General features: G+C 40.6%; 1 protein-coding gene across 3 annotated transcripts in view; it reads left to right on the forward strand.

The window, feature by feature from the left end:
- The window catches only part of LOC142369269 (uncharacterized), a 99766-nt gene that overhangs the window by 17870 nt on the left and 55036 nt on the right, over positions 1-26860 (forward strand). For 2 of the 3 annotated variants that reach the window (XM_075451597.1, XM_075451599.1), the window contains exons 3-14: positions 4649-4747; positions 6976-7074; positions 7288-7386; positions 8158-8343; positions 17482-17580; positions 20073-20171; positions 21474-21572; positions 23252-23449; positions 23602-23700; positions 23833-23931; positions 24461-24559; positions 24664-24861. In XM_075451597.1, the coding sequence (XP_075307712.1) occupies positions 4649-4747; positions 6976-7074; positions 7288-7386; positions 8158-8343; positions 17482-17580; positions 20073-20171; positions 21474-21572; positions 23252-23449; positions 23602-23700; positions 23833-23931; positions 24461-24559; positions 24664-24861 (1473 nt within the window). Of the gene's footprint in view, positions 1-4648; positions 4748-6975; positions 7075-7287; positions 7387-8157; positions 8344-13871; positions 13896-17481; positions 17581-20072; positions 20172-21473; positions 21573-23251; positions 23450-23601; positions 23701-23832; positions 23932-24460; positions 24560-24663; positions 24862-26860 lie in introns of all 3 variants that reach the window. The other variant, XM_075451598.1, reaches the window with a different exon arrangement.

The following is a 26860-nucleotide window of genomic DNA, read 5'->3' on the forward strand; positions in this document are numbered from 1 at the left end:
GGCTCGAACTGCTCGAGGACGGCTGGCGGAGGGTGGGGGGGTGGGGAGGTAGAGGTGTCAGAAGGCCTCAGTGGTGCAATCTTGTCAATGAAGAATTTTTGAAAGCTATCACAGAGGGCGGGTGAGGGCACAACAGGGGAAGCATTACAGGGATTAATGAGCGAATTTAAAGTATTGAAAAGAACCTGGAGTTTGTGACTGCTGTTGGAAACCAGGGTGGAGAAGTACTGGGATTTGGTGGTTTTGACGCATTGGTGGTAATCCGCCAAGCAGCTACGGAGGATTTGGAGGGACACGTGGAGGCGGTCCTTTTTCCATTTGCGCTCAGCCTGTCTACACGCGCGTCTAAGGTCACGCGTTTCATCGTTGAGCCAAGGTGTAGGCTGTGCTTTTGTGCGTTTGGGCTTGAGAGGGGCGATGGAATCCAGAATGCCAGTGCAGGCTGATGAGAACATGGAGAGGAGCTCATCAGCAGTAAGGTCAGCTCTAAGGCCCAATGACAGGCTACACAAGGGGGAGTCATTAAAGGCGGCTGAAAATTGCCCAGCCGAGGACGAGTTTAGCATGCGTGAGACCCGTTTGGAACTACTAGGGGAAATACCTGAATGTGGGACTGACACAGTGAACAGAATTGGGGAATGATCAGAGAAAGACATTGCACAGATTTCGCTTATGTTGACAGAAACACCATAGGATAGCACAAGATCCAGAGTGTGACCCTTTTCATGTGTTGGGCCGGTGACAGCTTGGTTAAGACTAAAAGAGTCGAGGAGGTTCAGAAAGTCCCGGGACAGGGGATGCAACTCATAACAAACATGAACATTAAAATCACCACATATTGTTATGTGATCATATTTTACCATAAGCCCAGACAGAAGGTCAGCAAAGTCATGGATGAAGTCTTTGTTGAATTTAGGAGGGCGATATACAACTGCACACAAAATGGGGAAAGATAAAATTATTTCAAACAGCTGCAGCTCAAAGCTAGCAAAGCCAGCGTGTGGAATCTGCCGACAGTGAAAAGGCCATTTGTAAACAGAGGCAACACCTCCGCCTCGTCCAGTAGTGCGGGGGGAATTGAAAAAGTTGCAGTCCGGTGGACAGAGTTCAGAGAACGGCAAGTTTTCGCGGGTAGAGACCCAGGTCTCACACAGAAACAGAAAGTCCAGTTCCCGAGAGATAAAAAAGTCGTTGAGCATGAAGGTTTTGTTCGCCAGGGACCGTACGTTTAACAGGGCCATCTGGAGGGTTAGCTCGCCGCTAGCCGACGGTCCAGTGCACTTCAGCGGGCGAAGGCTAGAGAGATCTGCGCCACGGCTGCTACGCATGGAACGCCAGCGAGGGGGGATTTGAGGACGATGTGGTCCAGACAGCGCTGTCGGGACGGCTTGCGGGGCAGGGAACAACAGCGGACGAGGCAATATACCAGCATCACAGTCAGGGAAGGCTTCAACAGGAGTAGCATGCGAGACAGGACGGAGCCATCACTCTAGACGCCGGGCAGCAGTTCGGCCTGGGAGTAGATGGATCTTGAGTTTCACCAGCAGGCCTCCTCTCCTACCACGTCTCCTGGAGCGCTTCTTCCGTGGTCGGGCTGCGGGCGAACGACGCAGGTAAGCTGGGATACCTGTCAGTACTGGAGGGGGTGGTGTAATCCAATTTCCTGGTTCGGATCTTGCTGTTGAAGCCTCACGGAGAATTTGGTCGCGGATGTAAAGCAAGGCTTGATGGTCGTAGTGGAGTAGAGCAGACACATCCGAAAAAAAGGCAATGATCAGGGCTGCAGCAAACGTCAAACAGAGCGCCCGAGGTAGACGAATCGCCAAACAGACTGGCGCCATCACACACTCACACATTCATCATGGTGATGGATGTGGGCTCAGTGGTGGATCCGAACACAGAATTGATGTAGCTCGGTCGGGAATGGTAAAACGATCTGGCAAAGACTGGTGCTCCTGCTGCTCCTTAAGTATGAGTCTTGATGACTGCAGATGATGAACAGGTGTGACAGCAGGCAGCATCCAGACTCCGCCCTGGTGTCCAAGGAAACCTGCTCACCCCAGCCTAAAACTCAGAAACACATCTCCACAGCCGGGTCAGATCATGACACATCTAGTCTTACATTGTCCTCGGGTGAGACTTTAGGTATGTCCAATTTTTCAAAAAAGTTGTTTAGTTGGTTTTCATTTGTGAGGGACTCTGAGGCATAGAGCTGGGAGAAGAATGACCTAAAGGTGTTCTTTATTTTGTCCGGGTCAGAAGTTATTAAGCACGATTCGTCTGTTATCTGAGTAATTTGATCCAATGATGTTTTGGCCTTCAGCTGATGAGCCAAGAGACGTCCAGCTTTGTCACCATGTTCGTACACTGACCCCCGAGAGCGAAGGAGAAGCTGTTCAGCTTCAGAAGTGAGAAGGAGATCAAGTTCTGTTTGGAGTCTTATTCTTTCTTTAGATAACTCTATTTGCGGAAGAGAATTTATTATCTAGATCTGCGATGGCTTCCTCCAGCTCTTTCTGTCGAGATCTGCGCAACCTATTTGCATGAGATGTGAACAAAATAATTTTACCCCTTATGTAAGCTTTAAGAGTGTCCCATAATATGGACGGGGAGGTTTCTTTATTTTTTTTAGTTTCACAGAAGAAAGTGGTCGATTCAGAAACATGCTTACAAAAGTTGGCATCTGTCAGCAAGAGAAAATTTAGCCTCCAATGTCTGAATCCCTTTGCCTTCATACTAAAGTGGAGGTCCAGGATTACTGCGGCATGGTCCGACACTGTTATGGTAAGTATTGGGCAGAGACAAACACTGGAATAAGTTTTTCCTCTACCAAGAAATAGTCTATGCGCGAAAATGAACGATGTGCATGGGAGAAAAAATAATACTGTCATACAGAAGGGTGTAAAAATCGCCACGGGTCAACAAATCCATATTGATTCATAAACGTGGAAAAAGCCTGGGACATTTTCATAGACTAGTTGATTGCAGGCTGGACCTGCCCAGTGTTGAGTTGATCACACAGTTCATGTCTCCTCCCATTATCAGAAGGTGAGAATCTTAATTTGGAATTGTAGTAAATAATGAGCTCACAAAGTTAGGGTCATCCCAATTGGGGGCATAGACGGATATTAGGATAGCCTGCTTTTCGTATAATGTGCCAGTAACAATAACATAACGACCGTTTGAGTCAGTTATTACTTTCGGATTAGTATGGCCCCTTGTTTTAACATTGAGTTGAGAGTGGAAAGTTTGGTCAATCCAAGGTCTATTTAATTTTCTATGGTCGGAGTTGCGTAAATGCGTCTCCTGAAGAAACATTTTGTCAGCATTTAGATTTTTGATGTGTGTCATAACTTTTATACGTTTGATCGCAGCTTTTAGCCCACCAGTGTTTAGTGATAAGCCATGGATAAGCGTCCAGCAGTAGGATTTTTAGGTCAGTGTCAATGAGCAAGCAGCGAGAAGTGAGTGAAATCCTCTGTACAGAAATAGCACAATATAAAATGAATGCACAAATAGCACAAAACTCAAAATAGACTAAATCTGGTGTAGACATTCATCCCCTTCCAAAGACATATTTTATTATTTCACTAAAGCAGCTTGAGTCATAATTATTTATTGTAAAATCAAATAATGAGTAAAATAATATAGAGCTATAAAGAAAATAAACATTGACTTTTTTTTTAGGTTGACACAAAGATACAGGGAACTCTATGTAAGCTAATGCTATACTCTTTAGTTTTCAGTTTTGTAAATGTGGTGATGAAAGTTTTTTTCTTTTTCTTGGAGTCCTTTTTGCTGTGAGATTTTGTTTAGGCAGAATGAGAGCGTGAGATACCTGTTCCCATTCCAGTGTCCTGAGAAGCATGCTAACGGGACATTAGTGACGCCTGAAAGAGTTGTCGTTTGGTCTCATTTTGAATGAGATTATTTTTCTGGTCAACTTTGAAATTTGAAACTCGATAATTCACATAAAAACTGGAGGATTGGGGGTGAACTCCTAACAAATGTTTCTTTTGTCATCTGCTCGTCCCAACGCTTTAATTTGTGTAGCTGTCCCCCAGTTTTTACACTTGTTCTCTCTTTGGGTGAGCCATTCCCCGATGGCTCCACCCACCTGCTTATGGCACCACCCGATACTCATGAGCCCAGTGCAGATATTAAGGTCATAAGTGATTTACTACTTAAAACTAGCATAAGTATCAGGTCAAGGATATTAATTCTATTTAAAGTTTGAGTGGTACAAATCTGTCCAAATACAGTAATATCAGTTACCTTTCAGAGGTTTGCAGAACCCCTTTGAATGAGTAACAAGAGGATGTTTGCTTGATCTGCACACACGCAGACACACAAACCCACTCGACTATTAATAACTTTATTCCCAGCGATGGCTTCCATCCACAAAAGCGTAACACGGCTCAAAGTCTAATTCAACATGGATACCCAGCTTCTCACACTTTCCCCCCTCCACTGCCAGACAGCGGTTCACATGTTCAAAAGATGGACACAGGGAAAGAAAGGCAGGTTCACTTAGTTGTGGAACTGGAGGAGGCGGTAATCCCTTCTTTTTCCATTTGGTCTTTACATGTCGTTGTTGCTCTTTCCCTGAACTTTAGGCTTGACATTTCCTCCCCTGTCTTGTTTCCAGAATGGTCTTAACGCACTGCACCTGGCAGCCAAGGAGGGCCATGTGGACCTGGTCCAGGAGCTTCTGGATAGAGGCGCACCGGTGGATTCATCTACTAAGGTAGGATTACCCATCTTCACACTGAGTTGACAAAGCTTACTTCAAGATGAAAGAAGCTATAGATGGTGTCCATGGTTAAACTGAGTGCAGTTTACAGCATTAACTTATTCTGATATGACCACAACTATATGTTATAGCGCTCAAACAGTTTTGTTCAGTGTTATCTGAATAAAATCCAATTTTTACATCAGGCTCTGAGAGCTGGATTATGCAGGAAGTCATACAGTGTGGGGAAAGTAAATAAACGTATCTTTGAGTAAAACATGAAAAGTTGTGGAATCTAACTAGTTGAATAATAGCAAATAGATATAGACTAGACAATAGTTTTAGTCAATCTTGTATTCTTATTCGTTTTTCAAGGAAGCCAAATGATTTGAAAATGACTCCTTTGAGCATAATTTCAGAGATAGAAAAAGGTGAAGCAGCTCATAAAAATGATATCACTATTACGAGTGATAGTATATCCTCAACCTTTTTCTCTCAGTCAAGCTGTGCTCATGGTTGTTAAACAGCTGTTGAACTGACAGCTCTCTCATATGCTGTACTTTTCTTATTTTGTATGTGATTTTGGAGAAATTAAATCAACCAATGTTTCTTTCTCCTTCAGTTCCTTCTTAAGAACATCACTTCCAAAGTCATGACTGTCATTCATTGAGAAAAACAACGTGTGCTGGTGCTTTAGTAATGAAATTAAGCAGCAGTGAAAGTGGAGTGCTACAGGAGAGTGATATGTTTAGTGGAGTAGTTAACATGGACGTCAATGCTGATCATTCCAGCTCCTGCACTAAGAGAAGCTCCAGGTCTCTTTACTGAGATGGTTTGTTACTCTTGTTGGTGTTGCTCCAAAATGCAGTCACATGCAGGACAGCATGTGGCAGAGGTTTAATGTGAGGGATACATTTGGCTCAGCAAATAATGGTGGTGAACAAACCACATTTCTAGAAAAGTTTGAAAGTTTTCTAAAAATGCAGCAGAAACTAAAATGTGCAACTTCTTTATACATTTGAACTTTTATTTAACACACACAAGTTCAAGGGAAATAATGTTCATTCCATCTTCACTGACCAACTTTATTCTACAAATTCAAGATCTGATGTAACAGCACACTCAAAATGGTCTTTTCCATTGAGCAACATAACTTTCCTTTTTATTACATTTGAACTAATCACTGCAGTTTTAATGCTGAATACAAGATTTCACGAGATCTGAATACAAAAATCTTTTCTTCTTGATGGCCATGCTTTTTCATAGGAGACAGATCTGGACGGCAGATGAGCCACCCAATCACACACACACGATAGGAATAATATCTCCTAACCTTTTTCTGAGTCCAGCTGTGCTCATGGTTGGTAAACAGCTATTATTTCTTTTGTTTAACAGCTGACACCTGACAGGCACATAGTCTCTCATTTACTGTACCTTTCTTCTGTTTTATGGGATTTTGAATAAAAGTTGTTACTTGCATGAAGCCATGCATTGGAAGTTGTACAGACCAAGGTCTGGCATTGAGTTTTTTCTTTCCACTGTCGCCTCATGCATGCTCAGGACGAGGGATTGGATCGAATACAAGTTTAGAAGCAATCTGTTGGTGTCCTCAGCTGGACAACTTTTTTTTTCCTTTTTTTGTTATTGGCTTTGTATGAATTGGACTAATTTGAAATTTATGTAATTGGCTTGAACTGGACTGTTTTTACATTACATTCACATTACATTTGCAATCAATTACAGTGAAGTTGGTCAGTGATGACACAGAAAATAAATGATCTATTACTTATGTCTGTTTGGTAAAGGTTCACATGGATTAACAAAGTACAGATTCAAGTTTTTGTTGCAATTAAGAAACTATCCTGTTTTTTAAAAAACACTGTTTGTACATATAGGATGGAGTATGTCGGCTATTATATTCAAATAGGATACATGTTTGGTCTGTTACCTCCTTATATTTGTACTTAAAGCTAAACAGTGGTGTTGTGAAAGACGATTTGTGTGGAACTGAGTGATCTGACATGCTTGTTTATGTTCTACTCTCACTTACAACTAGTATTGGTGAGGAACTCACAAACTTTTACTGAGGAAAAAAAACTTAAGTGTCAGACTTTTCAGCTCTCAGAGCTGTTCATTGTTTGAGCATCAGCTCACAGCTGAACTCTGAAGTAATAAGCACAGGTCATGGCACCTTCTTTTTGCATTTTTACACTTTTTTCTTTCTTTTTTTTTTGTTCATCCAGAAAGGAAACACAGCACTTCACATATCCTCTTTGGCTGGTCAGGCTGAAGTTGTAAAGATTCTGGTCAAGCGAGGAGCTGATATCAATGCACAGTCTCAGGTGAGTCTACGCTGTCGGCAGCTGCAGTTGTTTAATGCCGTCATTCTCCCAAAACTCATCCAGTTTGTAGCCCTTCTTGTAATAATCCCAGATAGCATGTTGATGAGCCATGGCTTCATTTTGGGGGTGTATTTGAAGGACTGAATACAGTCGAAGTTGTGGCTCTTTCTCATTATCAGTAGTATCTGAGTAACCTGTGTTTGTGTTCTGTAGAATGGGTTCACTCCTCTGTACATGGCAGCCCAGGAGAATCACCTAGATGTGGTGCGGTACCTGCTTGAGAATGGAGGCAACCAGGGTACTGCTACAGAGGTAAGCAGAGTGTGGTTGAATAAATGATGAGGGCAACGTTTCCTCAAACAGTACAGAAAAAAAGGGCATCACGTCGCTTTGAGACGATACATTGAAAGAGGTAAATGCATTATTATTTGTGTTTACCGTATTTATTGTATTTGGTGGGAATGCCTGTAAATTGCAAGTATTTGTTTAGATTTTAAAGCACTACACAAATTAGATTTGAACTCTTTTATGAATTGGACTAATTTGGAACTAAATTAAATTGATTTGACATGCAATTGAGTTTGCATGTTTTCCCCGTGTATGCGTGGGTTTTCCCCGGTTCTCTCTTCCTCCTGCAGTCCGAAGAAATGTTCTGTTAGGTTGATTGGTGATCCTAAATTGGCCCTAGGAGCGCATGTTATTGTCTCTATGCTGGCCAAATGACACTTTTGGGTCGAGGTTTGTATTTAGTGGCTTAATAATGAACAAAAAATAAGAAAGCAGTCTGCTCTTTCTTTTTTTCTTATAAAAAGAGAAATCAAGACACACAACTACTTTGTCATAACTATGGTTACACTGGAAAGATTCTCTGGAATTGTACCCCATGATAAAAAAACAGTAATTCCATTCTTTCCTCTTGTTTTTCTTATGACTTATTTGTTCTTTCTAGCATTTTAGAGTTGGTCATTTTGATAATGCCCTTTTTTTTCTCTTTGAGAATTGCTACTACAAAATACTACTTTGCAAACTGTAGGGAATCTTGTCACATTAAGGAACTATTACACCCTCCCTTCCCTCGACCAGGATGGCTTTACCCCTCTGGCCATTGCCCTGCAGCAGGGCCACAACCAGGTGGTTTCCATCTTACTGGAGAATGATACTAAAGGCAAAGTTCGCCTGCCTGCCTTGCACATTGCTGCCCGCAAGGATGACACCAAGTCGGCTGCCCTGCTCCTCCAGAACGATCACAACGCCGATGTCCAGTCGAAGGTATGGCCTTGGTAGAGTTTAGTTTGGATGGATGGATGAATGGAAATTCAGCTGATGTGGTGTTCTGTTTGTGGCATTGTGTCTGTAATGTGGATTCAATGAACTGAAAGATAAAAAGTTTCTATATTAATACAAATAGCATGAGGCTGTATTGGATTTATGTGGTAATATGGTAATGTAGAGGTGAGCACGGAAAACCAGCTAAATCTCTTGTTAATGTTCAGCTGTACTAGCTCACTAACACTGGCATTCACCTCGATTACTAAATCAAGAGATCTTTTTGACATCCATTAAACTGTGGTTGGTATCTGGATAAGTTCCCCTGATGATCAACAATCTGATTGTCTGTTCTCTACACAACTTCTCTTCATCATCACAGGGATTCACTTTGCTTTTATTAATGTGCACAATAGATGAGTAGGTGGAGAGCTGACAGGTAACAATCCATTTGAAGCTTATGTTGTACTAGAATAATGTTGACTTGTGTGGGTTGGACTGTACTTGCAGTGATGACATGAGGTGAGGTTTTTACACACAGTGATGATCTCTAGACCCATTGAGGAGATGAACTGATTGGAATTAGGTGGCAAAAAGCCACAAAACACGTGTTCAGCCATACCGCAAAGATGGATGTGTTAATTCTATCTATGCCATAGCTCAGGAACACAAAGAGAAATTGTCACTACATTTCACATTTGATCAATGGTAATACTGAATGATAATACCAACAATGGGGCCCCCATGCAAAAATTGTTGTGATCATCTGCAAGTCCTCCAGTCTAAACCACCATAATCCACACACAAATACAACACATGCGAATGTTTCTAAAACAATTTAAAATGACAGTTACTTAAAAAAGCACCACAAGCCTGTCTCCATGTCAGACTTGTGGCAACAGAATAAGTCACAGATAGGCTTTTTGGTTAGGGTTTAAGTACTAAACTACTCTGTAAGGTTTAGGAATCAAAACTACCCGTTAGATTTAAGAATTAAAGCTACTTCTTGATTAAGAAATCAAAAGTACCTAGTTAGAATTAGGAGTGAAACCGACCTGGTTATGTTTAGAAAACACAACTAACTGCTTTGATTTTGTTATGAAAACTGCCTAGTTAGGTTCAGCAATTAAAAATGATTGGTTAGGGTTGGAGGAACACATGGTTTATGATAAGTTAGGTTACAAGACACCATCTTGTAGGTTTGCATGCATTTGCTCACATAGTTGCTAGAGGTTGCATATTTTTTCAACTTAATTATAAGTCATAATACCCACTTAAGATCCCACTTACTAATCCATGGTGTCCTTTTTAGTAGGAAGATGGCTTCTTTGAAACCTTTACTGTCATGGCGACAACTTTGTTTTCTATCTCATAATTTACTTGCTAAACATTGAATATATCTTATTGAACGTATTCATAGTCCTTACTACATGTGTTCACTAGTCTTATGAGTCTGCACAGACATAAATATTCGTGACCCCATAGATGACAATATTTCTACCTACAGTACCAATGGATTTAGGGTCTAATTGGAATTCCAGCATCAGAGGCCAGTGTGAAGGGCTTGGTCAGTGGTGTTCAAATGTATCTTTAGTGAATGTGTGATTTATTTATTTATTTATTTTTTGTGATAAAGACTTTGTTTTATCCCAAAATATCATCCAGATACTAATCACAGCAGGTGTGAAAAGAGTCATAAAGTTAGATTTCGGTTATGCCAAACATAGCTTGTGATGTACTTTTGCCATGAAGCTGTATAAATGTGAGTTTATGTCTCCATCAGTCTGTCAATGCCTCTCTTTCTCTCTCGGTTCCTCCCTTTCCTTCAGTGTCTCTGTGCCTGCCGTGTTACTCCTGCTCCTGCCACTAACCGGGTCTCTCCTTCTTTGTCCTTTCTCTCTTTAAATGCTACTTTTCACACACTCCCCTCATCTTGTCAATTCTACCTCGCTGCACCGATGTCTAAGTGTAGCACTGTCCACTGCATGGAGTGTGCCACTGTCTGCAGGTTGTATGCTGGTTATATCTAAGGCTGCATGCAAACAGTTGGAACTGAAGGTTGTTTTTAATGATTTGTTTTTGACCACGAGTGAAGGATGGGAGAGTTAAAATCGCTGCTATTTGCTGATGGGAAAATAATTCATAGGTAGTTCCACCTGTTCCTCCGTCATCAGCTTGTGGCTTTAAGTGACATGACTTAAAGCGGATTTAATTCACCACACAGAAGTGCATACTACTTTCTAAATGTTAATATTTCATGTTTCAACAAGACACAGGTTGAATTATTATGTAAGAACACTGCGGAGTCTGTGCAGGGTATATTTATGCATTTACTAAACATGCCATATGTGCCTCTGCTGCTGGGATGCAGCCATGTGCAGTATGACTCATCAGGAAGCCTCAGATGAGTACATCTATAAACTGCAACATGCACAGTACAATCACACTCAGATGTACACGTAAAGCACATCCTGCTGAGTGGAGTTAGGAAGAATCAGAAGAATCAACTCGGACACTGTTAAAGAAATGATCGAAGTTGGTTATAATGATGAATTTGAACTTATATTTTAGTGTTCGTTAGTTTCTTCTCATAACTGCTACAAATGTTGACCAAAACAAAGCACCAAGAACCCAGATTATATGGAAAATTTAGATTAAAAAAATCATTGCAATGATTCTTCCATTTCCTTTAACTTTTATTTGATTGCAGACAGAATGACCTTAACTCATTGGCTGCCAGCCATTTTCAGTTCAGAGACACCCATACTGCCAAGTGTTTTACAGTATTTTGACTGATTTTCCAAGACCCACAGAAAAGTGTGTCTTATGACTATGTAGACACCGAAATTACCAAACGAAAGAGTAGACTCTCTTCTTTGATCAGGAAAATAAAGTTTGTTTCTACCATTTTCAGTCCTTTAGTAATAGACAGTAGAACAGGTTGGTTTCACCAAAAACAGCTGTTTGACCCAAAAAACGGAGAAAACACGCTTCTTCTTTTTTTGTGCAAAGTGGCACTGCTGCCACCTTGCGGGTAATTTTGCCAGTATATTCTCTGTTTAGTGTTTACAAGCCTAAGATTTAGTGACAAACTCCGCTAGATTGTCCCCCAGCCCGCTCCGTTAAAAAACGCAATTGACGTCTATAGACGTCTTTGGCAGTCAGCGTTTTTTTTTAAATTGACGTCTATAGACGTCAATGGCACCGAAAGAGTTAATACTTTATGTTTTGTCTCATGAGCTTACTTTAGTCAGTTAATTTATTAAACGTTCATTTTTGCATTTTCGGCCCTCAGCACATTCCAAAAAAAGTTAAGTTAAAAAAGTTTTCCCACTTCATAATGTTACCTTTTCTTCCACAACGCTAAAGACATTCCAGAGTGACGAAGCAGCGTCTGATACTGTATCACATCTTAAGGTGTGTAACTGCACCAGGTCATCGTTGTTGCATTTTCTTTTCAAAGTTCTCCAACATTCTCTGTTGGGAACAGGACTGCAGGCAGGCAGGCCAGTCCAGTCCAGCACCCGTCCCCTCTTCTTCCTCAGCCGTGCCTTTGGAACGTGCGCAGAATGTGCTTTTCCATGGTCTGCTTGAACAATGCACGGACGTCCCTGGAACAGATGTGTTCCTGAAGGCAGCACATGTTGCTGTAAAATCTCAGTGAACTGTTCTGCATTAATGCTGCCATCAGAGAAGTGGAAATGAGCTTTGCTCATTCGGGCCCTGATTCAAGCCCATCCCATCCCAGAGCCTGGCTGCAGGGAGTGCTTGCTGACAAACGGCGTCCATTTATTCTGACGCTGATCTGGAATACTGATCGGTCTGACCACAGCACACGCTTCCACCTTGTGACGGTCCCAGATGCCTCCGAGCCCAGAGAAGTGGACGCTGGATAAGGTTAACATTAGGCTTCTTTGTGAATGGAACTCTGTACCGTAGTGCTTGACAAAGGTTTCCCACAGTAATCCCTTGTCCATGTGCTTCTATCAGCTGCTGATGAATGAGGGTTCTGGATGCAGCGCCATCTGAGGGGTCAGAGGTCACGGGGGTCCAGCTTAGGCTTGCTCCCTCGTCCTTTACACTGAAACTCCTCCAGATTCCTGGAATGCTTTAATGATATTTTGCACTGTGGAGGGAGAAATATGCAAATCACTTCCACTCTTTCTTTACCAAGTGATGTTGTGGTTATTACGCATTTCAATGATTTTCTCACAAAGTGCAGATTCTCTGCCCATCCTTACTCCTCAGAGACACATGATCAAATCATGATTACAACCACCTGTTGACATCACCTGTTTTAAAGGTCACTCTTAATTTTATACCACATTATTATCCCTAAATAGCTCAAGTTTTCCCAACATTTTTGGAATGTTTTAGAAACCTAAAATTCACGCATGAATTAACAAATTGGATTAAGTTGACGAAACAAAACATGAAATATTTGGGTTCATACTGTCTGCAATAGAATAAAAGTAGAAGTAAGGGCATGGATCAATGCATCTTTATTTAAATCTATACTTGCCAAACTTTAATGTGGAATTATAATATAGTACGATGGTCATCAACTGACAGAAGGGATTATTACCGACCTTTTAGTATCAAAGTCTAGAACCTCTGACATGTTGAAGTCTGTACTGACTGAACTGAACAAGGCATTTTAATCTTTATTATTATAACTTTACATTATTAAGTGGATGATGTTGAGTTCTCAAACATACAGTCAGTTTGATGTGCTCCAGGTCTGAAGAAATGCAAAGCTGCTATCAATTAGTTTATTCAGAGCACTGATACAACTGGTGTATCAGGTTTTCGCGTTTTACATTTTCTACATTTGTTAAAGTGCTCTGCAAGATTTTGTGCTTTATTGCTTAAACAATCAGACAATGAGTTCATTACTGAAGCAATGTAAAATTGTTTTGGATTTTTCTAAAAAGAAAAAAGCAATTTTTTAACATTTAACAAGTTATTGATAATAATTACAATAAATTCAGGGCAATTCAAAGTATTTATTTCATGCCAATTAACAACAAATTTCATGTCAAAGTACTTTACAAGGAAAGAACCAATGGTTTATTACTCTTCAATTCAGTTTTATTTCAGTTATATTCCCATTCTGGCAAATTCAGTTAAATCCAATCTAATTCAACCAATACAGTCCAATACAATTTAGTTTAGCAGTATTTATAAGATGCCACTTGATAAGAAAGTTGTTTAGCTAAAGGAACCAGTTTAACGTTCATTTTGATTCAATCTGTTGTCCTGAGCACGAACAGGTTGAGAGGAAAAAGTGCCGGGAGGTGCAGGCAGGGAGACTGTCTGGCTTAAAAAAAACTAATGACAAAGACAAAAACGATCATTACTGAGCAGCCCTGGCATCTGTGTGAGATGCACTGACAGACTAAAATGAAGCAAACCACTCCAGCCACGTTGTTTGGCTGCCCAGCTGCCCAGCTGCCTCTGCTGCGGTGGAGCATTGTGTATGAAAAGCCTAACTGAACTGATCTTTCCCTCCCTCATTCCACTTGCAACAGATGATGGTCAATAGGACTACTGAGGTATACACACGCTCCTTTAACTCTTCAGATGTACCATTCACTCCCATCTCTGTCATCCCTCTTTCCTTCCCCTTCACCAGCCTTTTTCTTTCACTTCCATAGCTCGGTATTGTGCAGATCAACAATCATTTGGTTCATTTTTCTTTTTCTCTCGGTTTCAGTTGGTTTGGTGTTGTATAGTCAGAGGCCACCATGCATGGCTGACAGGAATGGCTAAGCTGCTGCCATGTGTCCTGAGCTCAGGACCTGCACAGTCCTGTTTCAGTTTACTTTTATTAATTGTTCTGTTCCCATTCTGTGTTTTAATTTCTTTAAGGTTGTTTTTCTTCTAGCTTTCATTTATTAAAACCCTTTTATGTTTTTTCTCATATATAACCCTCAATACATTTGGAAATGTCTCTTCATGATTGAGATGTACAGTTTCTTTATTGAATTAAAATGACAACATGTTCTTTCTGTAAGGTTGATAAGTTGATGCTTATTGTGCTGATGCATTGTTGGTAAAGCTGTAAATGTATGCTGTCTGTGTGTCTTGTGAGTATATGTTGGTGTTGCATGATTTCGAGAGATGCACTCTAAACTATTTACAGCAATTCTCAAGTATTACTAACCTGCTGACTGGTGACTGATAATACTGCATTATGCTGCTGCTTATCAATGGGTGTCCAGAGCTGCCAAAATTAAACTGAAGTATTTCATGAGAAGGGAACTTTCTTTTTCATCAATGTTCTTGGGGAAATATTTGATATCATCCTGGCAAAATGAAAACTTTACTAACCAAAATTGTTTTGTTGTACTTCAAAGCCAAACAACAGACTATTAAAAAGTTGGGCGTGGCATTGATTTGAGTGTTCTGGCCATTACTGAGTTTGTTTTTCAAACTACTCCCATGAGACAGCAGCTCCTAACACGTGCCCTGCTTTATTGTCTTGTTTGCTTTCATTGGGACCGAAGTTCACCAAATGGACATAATGCTCTATTAATCAAGCCATGAAACTAGCAATGGGCCTCATGCAACAACCGTTCGTACGAACAGATTTGTTCGTACAGAATTTTTTTCAAATTTAGATTTTCTTTCAGGTACAAACAGAATTTACAGTGATCCAGACCTGTCGTAGGAGTCACGTAAAATAGTCCGCTGTTATTCCAATCAAGTTTGCTTGACTAATGGATTGTATATTTAATTACTTTGAAACAATCATAAATGAATATATACATTATATACCCCATAATGATGCTGACATTATTCTATTTGACTTCAATTATGCACTAATTGAAGGTTAATTTGAGTCTGTATATAACAAGGTCAATGGGAAGCGTAACCAGTGGCTGACTTGCTACTTTTGGATGCCTTAGCGGGTCAGGCTCTTAGAAGAGAGCGTGTGCTCCGAGAGCGTGTAGATATCCTTGCGGAGACAGACGAATGGCTGACATCGCGATTTAGATCCCCAAGGACTATGCTGCTGCAAATATGCAGCTTGCTGGAGCCACAACTCCAGAGAGAAACACGCCGATCAAACCCAATTCCACCACACGTCCAGGTCCTCACCACCCTTGGATTTTTGGCCACTGGAACCTTTCAGAGAGAGATTGGAGACAGATCGGGGGTGTCCCAGTCCTCTGTGAGTCGTGCGCTCCCCTTGGTCATCAAAGCTCTCATCAGTTTATCACCCATGGTACATCAAATTCCCATACACCGCTGTCCAACAAGTACACATTAAGAGGGACTTTCATGCCGTGGCTGGACTGCCAAACATAATCGGAGCAATAGACTGCACACATATACGCATCAGAGCACCCGTGCTGTTGTGGAGCGCACTGAGTTGAAGGCCAGGTGGGTGTGTCTCCATACAGCGGGGGGCAAACTGCACTATAGCCCAGAGAAGGCACTGCGTTTTGGACAATATTGAACAAGGGTCTCCTACTACCTGAACCAGCCCAGGCAGACAACATGCCAGAAGCACTCGTAATAACCCTGCCCATTTCTTTAGCAGGTCCCGTAATTCCACTGCTGACTCTGCTAAAAATGACAGATTTTCCTTTCTGGATCTCTGAAAGCAGAACTTCAGTCTCAGAGCTCCTAAAGTTGTTCTTTTTGCACCTTGATGCCATTCTCATGACTCAACACTTCCTGGCACAGGAGCGAGGAAGCACAGCCTTATATGGTATTATTTTGGGCGTGGAGTATGCAAATTTACTATCCTCGTGCACGTGGACTTAAATACGCACGAGTGGCATTCATCATTTACGCAGGTCGTTACACACTTTTCCGAAGTTAAGAGCGTTTTTTGAATCTGACGTGGCGTGTTCGTACAAGACCTTCTTACGAAAAAAGTGAGATAAATTTAGAATAAGAATAGGAAAATGTTCATACATGAGGCCCAATGATCTCATCAAAAAAAATCTTTACATACGAGCGATCAGAAGCAGCCTGCTTTCAGTTTAACTGGCACTAACCAGTGACCAGCTGAACAAGTGACATTTCGGTTGTTTTTTCTGATTTACTTTTCTAAGATAATTTATCAAAATCAGTCAACAGTACGGTAAAATATCTGACTTTTTTCTCAGACACTGAGCACATTGTGCACATCATTACGCAGTTACAGACACTTAATATATATAGATTTTTCGCTTAGAGTAAAGCTAAAGTATCTTATTCTGTTTTAATGTTGGCAGCCCTGTTCATTCCCATGTAACAGCTTCCAGAATGAGGTTTCTCAGATGCATGTTTCCATTTTAGAAAATCTTCAAAATGACTGGCATTTAACTTTGACTGTTAATCAATAATTGGGGAAGCATGGGAAGCTTATGCAGCTCTCATATATGGCCAATGATTTAGCATTGAATAGCATGTTGCATCCACGCTACCTTCATTTGCACCATTCTAAGCTTTTGACTGTGTAAAGTTTTGAAACCATCACGTTGGTCACTGTATTCTTCACACTTTTGTAAACAACTTTTTCACACTAAATCGGACCCACACTTACAGAATGGCAAGGTAAGGCAAGAATTTCACAACTACTCCAACCTGCTCTGCAATCTCTAACTTTCCTCATACATTTCTCATTGTTAGCTCTGATATCTCTGACGTACAGTCAACATAGTGCTCTGGTGTTGATGGGAAACATTCTTATTGTCGGCTATGATTTTACACCCTTATTTGGTTTTGATTTTGGGTGGATGATATTGTTTTATCTATCTTCATGTCAGTCTGTGGGTACTGTACGTCTACGTTTTGCCTTTGTTCTTCTTTTTATTTTTCTCATTTGAATTGAGTTTTGAAGCCAAATTATTTTAGTGTCTGTAACCGTTAACTTGCATGGAAGTAGTGTCTGTTTCATGGTTGTACGTAGGTGCACAGTCTGACTTGCATTCTTTCAATTTGATTTATTCTTTTTTTTCGTAACATCGTCACAGTTTTTTTCCCCCAGTTTCTTTTCATTGTTGATGCCTGATATGACTTCTGCATGCCGGGAAGACTAAAGTTAAAGAGGTGACGGTCAAACTTGCAGGACTTTGAGGTTTACTAATGTTTGACCCCTCCTCTCCTGTCTGTGTGTCTGTCTTTTCCCTGTCTGTGTTCCAGAGTGGGTTCACCCCCCTGCACATCGCTGCCCACTACGGGAACGTCAACGTTGCAACTCTCCTGCTCAACCGCGGAGCAGCGGTTGATTTCACAGCAAGGGTAAGTTATACACTAATGAGCATTATTCTGTGGGTTCAAGAAGGCAAGGCAAGGCAAGACAATTTTATTTATAGAGCACAATTCATACACAGGGCAATTCAAAGTGCTTTACAGCTACATAAAATCACAAGAAGGCAATAAAATCATTAAAAAGGAATAAAAAAATAAAAGAAAGAAATTAAAAAAGAAAGAAATTTAAAACCCATTAAAATAATCATTAAAGGCGGGGTAGGGGATCTTTTTCTGGAACATTTTTTTACATATTGCTTGAAATACTCTTCACACCCCCATTGCAACCAATTAATTAAAAGTTTTGACATTAATATGAAAAGTTTTAGTGGCCTCTAGAACGTACAATCTAGGAAAAACAGTATCCAATCATTGTGAACGGTCCGTTCACAATGATTGGATTCTGATGCCATCTATCAAACTGCAATCTGCTCCTCCCTCCCCCTCCTTCCCCCTGTGTGCGTACCCTGCTCCGTGAACGAATTACGTGTCCAGAAGCTTGGCAGGAAGCTAAACTAGAGCCAGCTTGGCTAGCACCTAGCATTATTAAACGTATAGTTAGCATAAACTAAATACTAAATACTAAATACGGCAACGATCGATGCTTGCTGTGAGAACAGCGCTCGTGCACCTTCGTGCTCGTGCACGTTCATGTACTCTAGAGGCGTGCCTTCGGGGGGAAAGTGAAGAAAAGGGTTGGGACTTTTTACCTGTGTATTTTCAAAATGCAGCTTCGCTGGACTCAAAATCCAGGATCTCCTACCCTACCTTTAATTAATTAAAAAGTGAAGAGTGCAGATAAAATACTTTCAGGTGTCACATGCACAGCTAAATGGAACTGTTTTCAGCCTGGATTTAAACATTGTCAGAGTTGAGGCCTGTCTCACATCTTCTGGAAGACGGTTCCAGATTTTAGGGGCATAAAACTGAAATGCAGCCTCACCTTGTTTAGTCCTTGTAAGAACACATTTAGAACACTGTGATTCTATACAGTCTTTTGAAGCACATTACCATTGATTATAAATTTTCATGTCTAATAAATTTCTCAAAACACAGAGCTCAGTGCCTTGCTACGGGTTAGGGTTAGTGTCTTATTCATGTAGATCTGTTTATTGGCAAACTGGCCCTGTTAGGGAGTATAATAATGTGTTCTCCTAATGTAGAGGCAAGGAAAGTAATGTTACATTTAATCAGTTTTGAATCATAATCAAACAACTGTGCTCATGTAATGTCAATTCATAAAAAGTTGCCTTGATAACTAAGTTGAGACAGATGGTGCAGATGTTTATGACAGCATCTGCAGGAAAACCCACTCAGTTTTAAATACTTTCCTCCAAATACCTCGATCCAAGTTTAAACACCACACTGGAGCATTCTTAAGCAGCTCAGAGGAGATTCAGGGGTCCTGTCGGATCTTTTGATCGTATTCTCTTAACACATGTTCACACTGGTGTTGGACTTCCTTAACGAACTTTACTGGGCAGTCAGCTGTGTCATGGGGCTCCACTTTTCTAAGTGAACATAGACACGGGGCCCGCCTTGACAACATGACTATGGCTGAGAAAAAACAAAGAACTTGACTTGGCATGATTATACTAAACTTGGCGTGGCATGAAGGATATTGACGGGTAGGATCTGGCAAAGTGACTGAGGAAACCTGCAAACTAAATACTGACTGAGTGATAAGTGAGTGAGTGCAGCTGAGGGGAAAAACACAGGTGAAGGGAACGAAGGTGATGGCAGAGCAACAGAAACTGTGGGGAAAACATGGCTAAACTAAATGCCGGACCTGGACAAGAAAACTAAGGCATGAGAAAAAACTAAAACATGGCAAAACTAAACATGAACTAAAAAACCAAGGAGTGAGATAAACTTAAAACATGATAAAACTAAAAACTAAGCAAGGACTAAAAACATGGTGAAAACCCCCAGACATGACTCAGTTTTTGTTAAACAAATAATGACCCATTGTAATAAGTCATGTGTTGTTGTTCACGTGAGGTCGAATTTACCTCACTTTAAGAATTGTAAGGACCAGGTGATTCTTTCTTATGTCCTGATCCATAAAACCTTCGAGTTGAAAGAGGGTGCCCTTTCTTTTTCTGTTACTGTATGTAACCGGTCGAGGCAGATGAACGTCTGTCCTAAGTCTGGTTCTGCAAGAGGTTCCTTTCTATTGAAAGGGAGTTTTTTCCGTTCCACCATCGTCTTGTTCATGCTCAGGACGGGGGATTGAATCAATCAAGAGATTTTTTTGATACATCTGTTAGTTTCCTTAACTGGGTAACCTTTTTTTTAAGTATGAATTGGATTATTTTGATTTTGATCAAATTGACTTTACTGTATTATGATTGTATTCCATTGACTTGGATTATAACTGGCTGAACTGAATATTTGAAGTGCCTTGAGATGACTTTTGTTGTGATTTGGTGCCATATACATAGAACTGAAATGTGTTCAAAGAAAAATGTAATCTGTTACAGAATGGGATTACTCCCCTACATGTTGCCTCCAAGCGGGGCAACACCAACATGGTTCGCCTGTTACTGGATCGAGGCTCTCAGATTGATGCGAAAACACGAGTGAGTACAGTCGCATCACCCAGAAAACTGAGATGCATTTCATTTTTTATCGTTAACAGATCACATGTGTTAGCTGTTATATCAACATTAGTAGTCAGTGCATTATAATCCAGTGTTAACAGCAGATGGGACATCTGTTAATCAGATGATTAAAATGAGTGTCACACTGGATATCCTGACCCCTGCTCTGTTGTTTGCTCGTGTGCGAGGTAGCTCGTCAGTCATCTTATTAGCTGCTGTTAAATCCTGACACACACACACAGAGAATATCCACTCTGACTCAGTCTCACACATCTGCATGTAGCACCCGACTGTGTTCTTCTTTTCAGGTCAAGCAATCATCCTCAATAGATTTCAGGACCCAAGCAGTGACCCCAGTAGAGTTAACCTTGTAGCACCCAAGCATATGAATAATCATTGAAGCACTCATTGAGTCATTTTGGCTCTTCTTTCATCTTTTTGGGTGGGAATAAACCAATATTTTTGGAATTTTTGGAATTGGGCTATTTTTGATCATTTTAGGCAATGTTGCATATTTGCAGCTGTGGGCTTTCCTGATTAATTTTGTTCACAAAACCAAGTCATTCTCTGCAGATCGTTTGGCAACAAAGGTGTAGTGAAAGTTCACCAGTAACTGCTGCTACCACAATAAAATGTATATAATAGACCTTTATTGAACATTCTTAATACAAAGTGCGGAACGCAACCATCATAAACTTTCCATTCAACAACAAATCAAACAGATTTCCCAGATCTTTGTTGTGAAAAAGTGAAGCACATATAAAATGCAAAAAATGTAATGTAAATAAAAACATACACATGAATTTAAAAAATGTAATGTAAATAAAAAATGTGCACATGAAGCTAATAAAAAAATGCAAAAAAATAATCATAATAATACAATTTGGAGACCTGACCTCCCATTACCGCTGTGAAAGGTGGACAAAGCAGACCACACCAAACGAGACCAGAACCAACTAGAACAGACCACCGCAAAGCAGAGTGTAATTCACTGAGCCAAGAAAATGATGCTGTGACAACTGTCGGCACATAAAATGTAATGTAAAAAATAATACACATGAATGTAAATAATGTATGTAAATTTAAAAAATCAAATAATGTAATGTAAATGAAAATATAAATAAAAATATAATGTAAATAAATAAAAAGCTTGTTGCATATCTGCAACTGTGGGTGCTACAAGGTTAAACCTATACTGTTCTATAGCATCCAGCCAAGTTAATGCCAGGATGTACGGAGTGTCTGTGAACAATCACCGTTTCTGCGTCATGTGCTCTGCAGGACGGGCTGACTCCCCTTCACTGTGCGGCCAGGAGTGGGCATGAAACAGCTGTGGAGCTGCTGCTGGAGAGAGGGGCACCTCTGCTGGCCAGGACCAAGGTGACTCACTCATTCATCTTTACAGGGTTCACGTCATCATACATTACATAATCAACCCAAAAGACTCAGGCATCAGGACCAAAACAGATACTGAGTAATTGATGTGCAACCATGTGTAGGTTCTGAATGTCATGAGAAAAGTCTCCTCAGCACAGACAGGGTTTGTTCCTTCCTCAGGAAGCTGGTTCCTGCTCCTCTCATGATGAATGCATGACTCTGTAATCACTTTGTTTGTTGTGCAAACATCATCGTAGTTTCATCCAGTGACAGATGGTCTGAAGGATATTTCTGAAGCTCTTCCTGATTTACAATCTTTGTTTAGAAATGAGCACTTTTAGACTTTGTAACTACCAAGGTCCAAAACACTGCAAACACCCAGAAGAATCTGTCAACTGGAATAAGAAATGTAGCACTGTTGTATACACCCACCCTCTAATATAAGCAGGTAGTATGTATCCCTCTGTCAATGTTTTATACCCATTTCATCATGTTCAGGGTCACGGGGGGCTGGAGCCCATCCCAGCTGTCACCAGGCAGGAGGCATGGTGTAGCAACCATAGTTGTAATTTATACTCCTTTCTGTGGTAAAAACATGGTTATAAAAGCTACACGAATGAACCTTGTTCTTCACCAACAGTCACTATGTCTTTGATTTGTTTTAGTTGCCAAAAGGTTTGCTCTTCTCTCGGCTCAGTCCTGATTAGATTTCAGCATCGCAAAATAAGCTGACAGCACACCTTTGGATTTTTCAAGCTCGGAGCTGTCTGACTCAGGGTGCTTTGCGCAAGTCTTGAAAGTCTTAATAAGTATGGAATTTTGAAGCACTGTTTTCCAGACCTTGAAAAGTCTTGAATTTTGTGTGAAAGTCTTAATAAAGTATGGAAAATAAATGTATGGTAGAATGTTACAGTATGCTCAAAGGCATTGTGAAATGAGAAATAGGAAGGTAGGCTATAAAACTATAATTTTAGTATCTGGTCACGTACTGTATCAGCCTAATAGGATGAGATGTGAGTGAAGAGACTGAATTCTACATACATACATCCATCCATTCATTTTTTTTAAAAGATAGTTTTTGTGACACTTGTTTGATGTGAATTTCATGTACTTGTGATTTTCATCAGTAAAAGCATAATTTACTGTGAATAATGCATTTGTTCATTGAATACTAGCCTATAAAAATTAACATTTCTAATAAACACAGTTGGTACAATCTCAACCAATGAAGTAGGCAGTAGGAACACAAGTTACAAGTACATAAAGTTAAGGTCTTGGGGAAAAAAAGTATTAGTTTTAAAAAAGTCTGAAATTTTAATTTGGAAAAAGAGCAAGCACCCTGTGACTGCTGTCTGCTGCAAGTAAAACACTGACTGCTCATAAATACTTCTCACAACGTGACTTAACTAAAGAGAATGTCTCTTTGATATATTGATCAGCTGTCTGATAAACCGGTTTTTAAAGAAGGCAACATCAGAGTTGCTGCAAAGCACTGGTTTGTACTTTTGATAGAGCTAAGCTAGGCTAAGAGGCTAAAAAAAACCTCAACAGAGCTGTGGGGAACTTTATCTTAATGCACTGGGACAGGCAGTCCCCCTCATCCACAGAGCTGTAGACGTAAAGTGTGCACGTCCGACCTGTTACTGCCACTAAAACAGCCCTGACCCATCTTTCTCCTCCAGAATGGGCTGTCCCCGCTCCATATGGCAGCACAGGGGGACCACGTTGAATGTGTCAAACACCTCCTGCAGCACAAAGCTCCTGTAGATGATGTCACATTGGACTACTTGACGGCGTTGCATGTGGCAGCTCACTGTGGTCACTACAAAGTCACCAAGCTGCTGCTGGACAAGAGGGCCAATCCCAACGCCAGGGCTTTGGTAGGTTCAAAGACGCCATGTCACAATCCACCTTTAGAAAACCAACAAGTTAATATAATATATTCCAGTCCTAATAGGATGGTTGCATGGCTGTAATTGGTTCCAGTTGTTGTCACATTGAATTGGATTTGTGTTTTTTTGCTACTCCACAGAATGGCTTCACTCCGCTGCATATAGCCTGTAAGAAGAACCGAGTAAAAGTCATGGAGCTGCTGGTCAAATATGGAGCCTCCATTCAGGCCATCACAGAGGTGCTTTACACCCCGGCGAACCACCAAGAAAATACGCTCATAAACCCTCCAGAAATGAGCAGATAACAGAATGGAATCATTTGTATATGACTTAGCGCTGGTCTCAGAGTTTTCTGCTCCCTTTGTGTCCAGTCTGGCCTGACGCCCATCCACGTAGCAGCCTTCATGGGTCACCTGAACATCGTCCTGCTCCTGCTGCAGAACGGAGCCTCTCCTGATGTCAGCAACATTGTGAGTGAGAGAGGGAACAAAGTGCATACCATAATACATTCACACAAGGTTTCACAGTGAGCATTTCAGAATAAAAGTAAGAGTAAATGTGTGAGTGGTGGTTTTAAACTCGTGTTGAGCTGTGTGATGTGTGTTACTTCCTACTGTAGTCTCAACCCACCCTCCACCCCCAAGGACTCTAAAGTTGATCCATAACAAAAATGAGCATGTTATTAAACAGGATGTCATGACAAATCTGTACTTAACCAAGACCAGCAAAAACAGAAAAACCTGGCTCAACGCTATTTCAGTGGAAGCTATAGCATCAATTTGAAGTAGAAAGTAATTTGAACTTTTCTTGACTGTTGCTTGTTTTTAAATTCATTTAAATGATTTTATTTGTTTCTCTTTATATTCTTTCATGTATTTTAATGCTTCTTCCACTCCCTGCTGCAATGCTTTTATTTTATATAAAGCACTTTGAATTGTTTGTACATGAAATGTGCTATATAAATAAATTTGATGATTTTTGATTTAATTATATGCTCAGCGTGGGGAAACGGCACTACACATGGCAGCCAGGGCAGGTCAGGTGGAGGTGGTCAGGTGTCTGCTGAGGAACGGGGCGATGGTGGATGCACGGGCACGGGTGAGACTGCTCTAATCACAATAGTATTCTGTCAAAGACTCTTTATTCAATCTCAAATGAGGATAAAGTTCCCGTTTACTAAACACGGTCATTATTCTGTTCAGGAGGACCAGACTCCTCTCCACATTGCATCCCGTCTTGGGAAAACAGAGATTGTGCAGCTGCTGCTGCAGCACATGGCCCATCCTGATGCTGCAACAACCAACGGCTACACCCCCCTCCATATTTCTGCCAGGGAAGGGCAGGTGGAGACCGCCTCAGTCCTGCTGGAGGCGGGGGCTTCACACTCACTGGCCACCAAGGTGGGAGCAGGAGCCATTTGATCTCCAACTGACTCCTAAAATATTGTGACCACATTTCTGTTTTGGTTGTCTGTGTTTTTTTCCCAACATTATCTTTATTGAGTTTTCAACATGTTTCCCTAAACACACATATATTCAGAAATAAGAGTGCTCTCATATCCAAGGAGACATCAGGGGCAAAGTTATTATCCAACATTCAAATGGTCCTTCCTTGCAAGTCAGATATTTATGAGATAATATAGAGCAACACTTAGTACAAGTATAAAAACAAAAACAAAAACAAAACAAATAGAAAAGAAACAACAACAACAACAACCAGAACAATAAACGTTTCTCTATCTTGTCAAGAATAAGCCCATATTATTTCGCTGTTGTACCTTTATGGTTCAAAAATACAGATTCAGATGATCACAGAAAGGACTACCAACAACTACGCCTCTTCGTCTTCGTTACCCACATTACTTAAATCTACACTCTCAATATATTCTATAAAAGGACCCCAAATGTTTTGGAATAGTGATATTTTCCATTTTATAATGTAAGTTATCTTCTCCATAGGTAAAGTTAACCCAGCTGATGATTTTTGGTTGTCTGTGTTTGGATTTCTAACCATATCACAACCTCCAAATTCCCTGCTGTCATAGTGGATAAAATGAGAGGTTCTCTGCACATATTTAAATTAAATTCCAAGAGGCCGAGAGAATCATCAAGGCAGCAGACGCCTGACATTAAAGTCCAAAGTCTGACAGCACATAGAATAGAGAAAATACTTTATTCACATGCAAAATAACGTTAGAAAACCACAGTGAGTAAAATTAAAAACCACAAAAACTAAACAAAGATTAACGCATTTCACTGAAAAAAAAAAACTCTGATAATCTGCTGATTGAGTCTTTTCTTTTTTCATTGAGAAGGGTCTCAATGATCCAGGTCTTTAAAAAGTTTAGTTAAGAAAAATAATTGTTTCTTCAGTATATTCCCACAGACTGCTGTTACATCTGTTCCACCTGAGCTTTTTATCTTTCACATATTCTCTCTTATAAATCAGTTGGCATGAAAACATTGCCAGGGTCCTTGGCTTTTGATTGACATCTTACTTGATCACTGTGTAAACAGTAAGCCGGCTGTAAATGAGCTTGTTGAGGATTGACAAAGAGATTCTGAAAATCAGGATATGCCATTTGGATATGAAACTTTAAGTGTCCAGCAAGGACAGTCCTGTGTGACGGAGTGACTCTACTGTGGTAAACTGAGGTAAAAGGTGCAACATCTTTGTGGAGCTGTTTTAGAAGGGAGGCCAGACGTACAGTACCTTTTAAAAAAAAAAAAACCTGTCAAATATTCAGTTTATCTGGCTGTCTGTGGCCTTGGTGAGGCATTGAGCTGTAGTCTGATTATGCTTTCTAACAGCTGTAGTCATCTACAGGGATCTGTTTTTCCCCATAATGTATTTAGACATATTTCATTCAGTCCTGGTAGCACGGACTGTTTGGAAAAAAGAGCTGGTATCATTTTTAGCTTTCAAAAGAGACACAAATCAAACATTTACATCTTATGGTTCCAGAACAGCTCTCACTTTACTTTGGGTATGCCATGGATGTGGGTTTTCAGGACAATCTTACCAAAATGGAAAGGGTTAACCTGCTAGGTGTATCCAGAGAGAAGTTCATCTGGATATGGGAAAACGCATGTTCAAGTAAAGTGTAGAGTTTAAAGAAAGTGGTAGTTGGATCCCATTAGACATGAATGGATTCTGTGCATAAAAATCACATTCCTTAGAAATCACATCAGTCACACAGGCCACACACTCAGTCTAAGCTAACATTCCTGTTAACACAAGAGCAATGACAAAAGCTACAGGTAGCAGCAGTAATGTTAGTTTGGCAGTTATTTGAAAAAGGACGAGCAGGGACATGCATTCTAACACTCTGTGGTCCCTCTGTATCAGTGGCTCAGATTCCTGTAAATGTAACAGCAGATGTGAACCATGTGGCCTTCA

The sequence above is a fragment of the Odontesthes bonariensis genome, chromosome 19 (assembly GCF_027942865.1).
Source record: "Odontesthes bonariensis isolate fOdoBon6 chromosome 19, fOdoBon6.hap1, whole genome shotgun sequence".
Taxonomy (NCBI): domain Eukaryota; kingdom Metazoa; phylum Chordata; class Actinopteri; order Atheriniformes; family Atherinopsidae; genus Odontesthes; species Odontesthes bonariensis.